The sequence below is a fragment of the Condylostylus longicornis genome, unplaced genomic scaffold (genome assembly GCF_029603195.1).
Source record: "Condylostylus longicornis isolate FDR11 unplaced genomic scaffold, ASM2960319v2 ptg000233l, whole genome shotgun sequence".
Taxonomy (NCBI): domain Eukaryota; kingdom Metazoa; phylum Arthropoda; class Insecta; order Diptera; family Dolichopodidae; genus Condylostylus; species Condylostylus longicornis.
In genome coordinates, this window is record NW_026578200.1 from 64,853 (window position 1) to 72,500 (window position 7,648).

At 38.1% G+C, this 7,648-nt stretch overlaps 1 protein-coding gene across 1 annotated transcript in view; it reads right to left on the minus strand.

The window, feature by feature from the left end:
- Window positions 1-2,258: 2,258 nt before the first annotated feature.
- LOC129616514 (asparagine-rich protein-like) overlaps window positions 2,259-7,648 on the minus strand; it is a gene marked incomplete at its 3' end in the record, with an annotated part of 10,906 nt that continues 5,516 nt past the window's right edge. The window contains 2 exon segments of the mRNA XM_055532169.1: window positions 2,259-2,261; window positions 2,264-2,477. Coding sequence (XP_055388144.1) covers window positions 2,259-2,261; window positions 2,264-2,477 — 217 coding nt within the window.

Sequence of the window (7,648 nt, forward strand, 5' to 3'; positions counted from 1 at the left end):
GAATTTTGCTTCAATGAAAGGAAGTTTAGGGTTTCTGTAAATGGTATATTCTCTGACTATCATCAAGTGGAGGCTGGTGTGCTCCAGGGCTCAGTTCTGGGGCCCATATTATATAACGTATGTACTTCCGATATGCCATTAACTCGAAACACCATATTATCAATTTTCGCCGACGATACTGTGATATATTGTGCAGACACTGATTGCAGCCAAATTTTAAATAACTTGCAAAATGCACTAAATGGTCTATTCAGATAGACCCGGGCAAGGGAAATCATATGCCGAGATATTAAAGGATATTAGGAGCAATGTGGATCCTGGAGCGTCACAAGCAGTTATCAGGGGAGTCCGAAGAACCCAAAGAGGGGATGTACTTGTGGAGATGTCAAATGAGAACAAAGATAAGCGGGGTTTTGTTAGGAGCTTACAGAATGTGCTAGGCACGACGGCCGTGGTATAGGGCTTGACTCCGATTGTTCCTTTGGAAATAAGGGACCTCGATTTTCTTACAACGGAAGGAGGGGTAAAGGCCGCACTGAAGGACGCTCTTGGGCGGGAGCCGGAATACAAGCTGACTCTAACAAAACATATTAGGAGGGAGCAGAGGTTGGCAATAATAGAAATGGAGACCAAATACGCTAGGGAACTTATTACAACGGGTAAAGTGAAAATAGGATGGATAAACTGCAGGGTAAGAGAAAGGGCAGAGGTAAAACGATGCTACAGGTGTATTGGTTATAGCCATATAAGGAGCAATTGCAGCGGAGTCAATCAGGCGGACTTCTGCTATAGACCTAGAGGCAACAAAGTTAAGGAATGCCAGGAAAATCCGGTATGCCTGCTGTACACCGAAATGAAGCAAGCAGATGCAGACCATATATCAGGGACGGATAGATGTAATGCTTTAATGTAATGGTGGCACTAGAGAAAGTTAAAAAAACGTCGCGATGATTAGAGTAATACAAGGTAATGTTATTATTGTTATAATTATTATAATTATTATTATAATTATTACAATTATTATTATTATTGTTATTGTTATTATTATTATTGCTATTATTATTATTGTTATTTATTATTATTAGTTGTTGTTACTATTATTATTATTATTTTTATTATTATTGCTATTATTATTATTATTATTATAGTAGTTACGATTATTATTATTATTTTATTATTATTATCATTATTATTATTATTATGACTATTATTATAATTATTGTTATTATTATCATTATCATGATTATTATTTATAATAATCATGAATTTTATTATTATTTTGGTAACTATTATTATTATTTTTATTATTATTATTATTATTATTATTATTATTACTATTTTTGTTATTATTCTTATTATTATGATTATTATTATTACAATATTATGATTATTATTAATATTATTATTATTATGATTATTATGATTATTATTATGGCTATTATTATTAATATTATTGTTATTATTGTTATTTTTTTTACTATGATTATTATTGTTATTTATAATATTATTATTATTATTATTATTATTATGGTAACTATTATTCTTATTATTAGTATTATTATTATTATTATTATTATTATTATTATTGTTATTATTATTATTATTTTTATTATTATTCTTATTATCATGATTTTTATTATTATAATTATTAATATTATTATTTTTATTATTATGATTATTATTATTATTATTATTATTATTATTATTATTATTATTATTTTTATTATTATTATTTTTATTATTATTATTATTATTAATTTTTTTATTTTTATTATTATGATTACTATTATTATTATTATTATTATTATTATTATTACTATTATTTTTATTATTATTAATTTCATGATTATTATTATTATTATCATTATTATTATTATTATTAATTTTATGATGATTATTATTTTATTATTTTTATTATTATTATTTTTGTTAGAATTGTTATTATTATTATTATTATTGTTATTATTATTATTATTATTATTATTATTATTATTATTATTATTATTATTATTATTATTAATATTGCTATTTTTACTATTATGATTACTATTATTATTATTATTATTATTATTATTATTTTTATTATTATTATTTTTATTATTATTATTATTATTAATTTTTTTATTTTTATTATTATGATTACTATTATTATTATTATTATTATTATTATTATTACTATTATTTTTATTATTATTAATTTCATGATTATTATTATTATTATCATTATTATTATTATTATTAATTTTATGATGATTATTATTTTATTATTTTTATTATTATTATTTTTGTTAGAATTGTTATTATTATTATTATTATTGTTATTATTATTATTATTATTATTATTATTATTATTATTATTATTATTATTAATATTGCTATTTTTACTATTATGATTACTATTATTATTATTATTATTAATATTATTATTATTATTATTATTATTATTATTATTATTATTATTATTATTATTATTATTAATATTATTATTATTATTACAAATATTTTTTTTTTTTTTTTATTTATTTATTATACTTTATTCTCTGTATTATTACAAAAATGTTTAAGAGAATAAGAAAAGGGCATTATTATTTAAAGAAATATTTGCATAATAATACAATTATTGCGATGATTAGAGTACTACAAGGTAATGTGAATAGGAGCACAATGGCCAACAACCTCCTCGCTCAAGTAAAAATAGAGAGGGGGGCGGATGTGGTACTAATAAGTGAACAATACAGGAACTGAGATCACCAGGACTAGTACTCGGATTCGACGGGCACCGCTGCGATATGGGTCACGGATCCAGTAGCGGTGCCAGTAAAGGACCATGGAGCACGGAATAGTTATGTATGGATCAGGAGTCGCGGTCTAGTTTTATTCAGATGTTACTTCACTCCAAACCAGCCTATAGAAATTACCAGCGCAGCCTGGAGGCACTGGAGAATGCCACAAATGGAATAATAGGTCAAAAGATAGTTGCGGGAAATTTTAACGTATAGGGCGGTTGAGTGGGGCATGTCGGTGCCGAACAGAAGAAGCAAACTCATAATGGAAATGGTATCGAGGCAGGCACAAGTAGTTTTGAACAGAGGCAGCACAGCAACATTTCGAAGGCACGGCTACACTGGAACCATACCCGATATATCATTGGCAACTGAAAATGTTGCTAACATAATAAACGAATGGAGAGCTATAGAGGACTTCACGGGTAGTGAGACTCAGATTGAAGATACAGGACGCGCAAAAGCGGATAGGATCACAGAAGACAAGATGGGGGCCATAAAAGCGGCGTTTGATGAGGCTATGCCAAAGAAAAGAATTAATTGAGGAAGAAGCCCGATGTACTGGTGGACGCCAGAGATTTCGGATCTTAGAAGAGAGTGCATACGACTGCGGCGAGCTGCACAACGCAAAAGGAATGGATCAGAAGTGGCAAAGGCGTTCATGGAGTACCGAACTGCAAGGAAGACGCTTAGAATTTCCATTGGCAAAATTAAGACAAAATGCTTGAGAGACCTTTGTAAGGACGTGGATGAGAATCCCTGGGGACTCGGATATAAGATTGTAATGAAGAGGACCGAGTGTGCAACGAATACGGAACATCTAGGGAGTGGCAAGTTGGAAGAGATTGTGGACGCTCTTTTCCCTTCGCATCCTATCCGGACGATGACCCAAAAAACAGTAGCTGAAGGGGATGTTCCTAAATTCACCCTGGAGTAATTAAAAGAGGCGGCCAGTACAATCAAAAACGGGAAGGCCCCGGAACCAGATGGGATACAAGGAGAGGTCATCAAGGAAGTTGTAAATACGTGCTCGCAGGTACTACTGGAGGCATATAATACCTATCTGGAAGAAGGCGTATCCTGTAAGCGGTGGAAGCACGCGCGCCTGGTGTTGTTAGATGAGGGAAGGAGCAATCCGCTGTTGGCAGCGTCCTACAGGCCCTTGTGCATGCTTGACATGGCCGGAAAACTGCTAGAGAAATTATTGAAGAAGAGGCTGCAGGCGGCCATAGAAGCAGCGGGAGGACTGGCAGGCATGCAGTATGGTTTCAGGAAAGGACGGTCAACGATGGACGCAATAAAAAGGGGTGGTGGATGCAGTCAGGGCCGCCGAATCGGGTAATCACCATTCAAGAAAGCTGGCACTACTGGTGACGTTAGACGTGAAGAATGCTTTTAACTCGGCGAGAAGAGAGGACATTTTACAACAGTTGCGTGGAAGAGTTCGAGTACCGGCGTGTTTGCGGCGAATACTGGAAGGTTAGCTTAGTGACTGTACTCATTTGATGGTGGTACAAAATGTAGGCAGATAACGTCGGGTGCTGCGCAGAGTTCTATATTGGGCTCGGACTCGTGAAACATTATATATAACAGCGTACTGCAGTTGGAGATGCCAAGCAATACTCAACTGATTGGCTATGCGACAACACGACTTCGAGTTAGCTACGGCCAAAACAGAGTTGAGACGAAGTCGGCAGTTAAATATTTGGGTAGACAACATAGTTGTCTGCCGGGTATCCCCTGGAAATCTACCACGGTAAAGCCGACGAGACTGGGTGAAATGCGAATCGCTGGCGCTTAAAACCAGCTAGCTGTTGGGGGGTAGGATGGGTGCGTGCGCCAGCGTCGTGCGGATTTCGGCAATGGGACGAGCAGTCTTCAAACTTCGGGAAAATTCCAAGCGCGTCTGTACTCATAATGAGCGGCGACTTGGTCGACGTCTGACAACAAAGAGCTCAAACTTCAACTTTTATGCAATGAATAAAACAAAAGATATTATTACCCCAGGTGGTAATCCAGTTCTGCTTGAGAATCCACTCTCTTCGGAGACCGATCCCACGGATTCTGGAGGGGATCAGTTATTGCATTTTATAAATAAATCAACGCAGCAGAGATCAACGACAACAGCAAACAGGCAACAGGATACTTAAGATACAACGGCAACGTCGAGGAAGAAGAATGTAGCAGCAGTAGGCCAAAGGACAACAACGTACCTCAACAAGCAAAATATCGAGGTTATTATGGTGGATGGAACACCGAAAACAGATCCTTTTAGGCGTAGTAGACTGCTAGCCCGGTCACCAGAGCAAACAGGTAATATTATAGAAAAGAATCTAAGTGAAGGGAAAGACGTGAGCATGAGTATCAAGGACGGACTCGTGAAGCTCGAAGGGGCAATTGAGAAGATGCGACAATGTAGGTCGCGAAGAGTCGAAATTATAAGGAGAAGAGGGGAACTCGCTCGAACACCCAGGATGGTGCCGCCATGTACGATCTCCAACAAGCGGACGAGGGGTCGGAGCCCGACTCCAGCTACGGAGTCGGATAAACTGCAGGATAAGGGAAAGGGTATAAGTAAAGCAATGCTACAGGTGTCTTTGTTATGGCCATATAAGAAGCAATTGCAACGGAGTCGATCGTGCGGACCTCTGTTATAGATGTGGACGTAGGGGCCACAAAGTTAAGGAATGCCAAGTAGATGTGGATCATATATCGGGGACAGGTAGATGTAATGCTTTTAGGGTGGCACTAGAGAAAGTTAAAAAACGTCGCGATGATTAGAGTACTACAAGGTAATACGAATAGGAGCAGAATGGCCAACGACCTCCTCGTCCAACTAAAAATCGAGAAGGGGGCGGATGTGGTACTAATAAGTGAACAATACAGGAACGGAGATCACCAGGACTGGTATTCGGATTCGACGGGCACCGCTGCGATATGGGTCACGGATCCAGTAGCGGTGCCAGTAGAGGACCATGGAGCAGGGAATAGTTATGAATGGATCAGAAGTCGCGGTCTAGTTTTATTCAGCTGTTACTTCACCCCAAACCAGGCAATGGAAAATTACGAGCGCAGCCTGGGGGCATTGGAGGATGCCATAAATGGAATGATGGGTCAAAAGATAGTTGCAGGACATTTTAACGCTAGGGCGGTTGAGTGGGGTATGTCGGTGCCGAACATAAGAGGCAAACTCATAATGGAGATGGCATCGAGGCAAGGACTGGTAGTTTTAAATAGAGGCAACACACCAACATTTCGACGTCACGGCTACACTGGAACCATACCCGATATATCGTTGGCAACTGAAAATGTTGCTAACATAATAAACGAAGGGAGAGTTGTAGAGGACTTCACGGATAGTGACCACCAATACATTACTTTCAGCATAGGGGCAGTACCAAGAAGCAATCGCAAAAGAGAAGGGCATGGATGGAACGTTAACAAATTAAATAAGGTCAGATTAGCAGAGACGTTACAAGTCAGATTTAACAAAATGAAAGAAACTCAGATTGAAGATACAGGACGCGCAAAAACGGAAAAGATCGCAGAAGACACGATTGAGGCCATAAAAGCGGCGTGTGATGAGGCTATGCCAAAGAAAAGAATTAATCGAGGAAGACGCCCGGTGTACTGGTGGACGCCAGAGATTTCGGATCTTAGAAAAGAGTGCATACGACTGCGGCGAGCTGCACAACGCAAAAGGAATGAACCAGAAGCGGCACAAGCATTCATGGAACACCGAACTGCAAGGAAGACGCTTAGAATTTCCATTGGCAGAAGCAAGATAAAATGCTGGAGAGACCTTTGCAAGGATGTGGATAAGGATCTGTGGGGACTCGGATATAAGATTGTAATGAAGAGGATCGGGTCTCCAACGAACACGTAACATCTGACAAGTTGGAAGAGATTGTTGACGCCCTTTTCCCCTCGCATCCTATCCGGACGATGACCCAAAAAACAGTAGCTGAAGGGGATGTTCCTAAATTCACCCTGGAGTAATTAAAAGAGGCGGCCAGTACAATCAAAAACGGGAAGGCCCCGGAACCAGATGGGATACAAGGAGAGGTCATCAAGGAAGTTGTAAATACGTGCTCGCAGGTACTACTGGAGGCATATAATACCTATCTGGAAGAAGGCGTATCCTGTAAGCGGTGGAAGCACGCGCGCCTGGTGTTGTTAGATGAGGGAAGGAGCAATCCGCTGTTGGCAGCGTCCTACAGGCCCTTGTGCATGCTTGACATGGCCGGAAAACTGCTAGAGAAATTATTGAAGAAGAGGCTGCAGGCGGCCATAGAAGCAGCGGGAGGACTGGCAGACATGCAGTATGGTTTCAGGAAAGGACGGTCAACGATGGACGCAATAAAAAGGGGTGGTGGATGCAGTCAGGGCCGCCGAATCGGGTAATCACCATTCAAGAAAGCTGGCACTACTGGTGACGTTAGACGTGAAGAATGCTTTTAACTCGACGAGATGGGAGGACATCTTACAAAAGTTGCGAGGAAGATTTCGAGTCCCGCAATATTTGCAGCGAATACTGGAGGATTACCTTAGTGAGAGTAGTCTGCAATACTCAATCGATGGTGGTACAAAATGTATACAGATAACATCGGGTTATAGCAACCCGCGCAGGGTTCTATATTGGGGCCGGACTTGTGGAACATTATGTATGACAGCGTACTGCAGTTGGAGATGCCAAGCAATACTCAACTGATTGGCTATGCGACAACACGACTTCGAGTTAGCTACGGCCAAAACAGAGTTGAGACAAAGTCGGCAGTTAAATATTTGGGAGTTATACTGGACACGAGACTTAACTTTTGGCAACAAATTCAAAGTGTTTCAGAGAAAGTAGCAAAGACTATCAA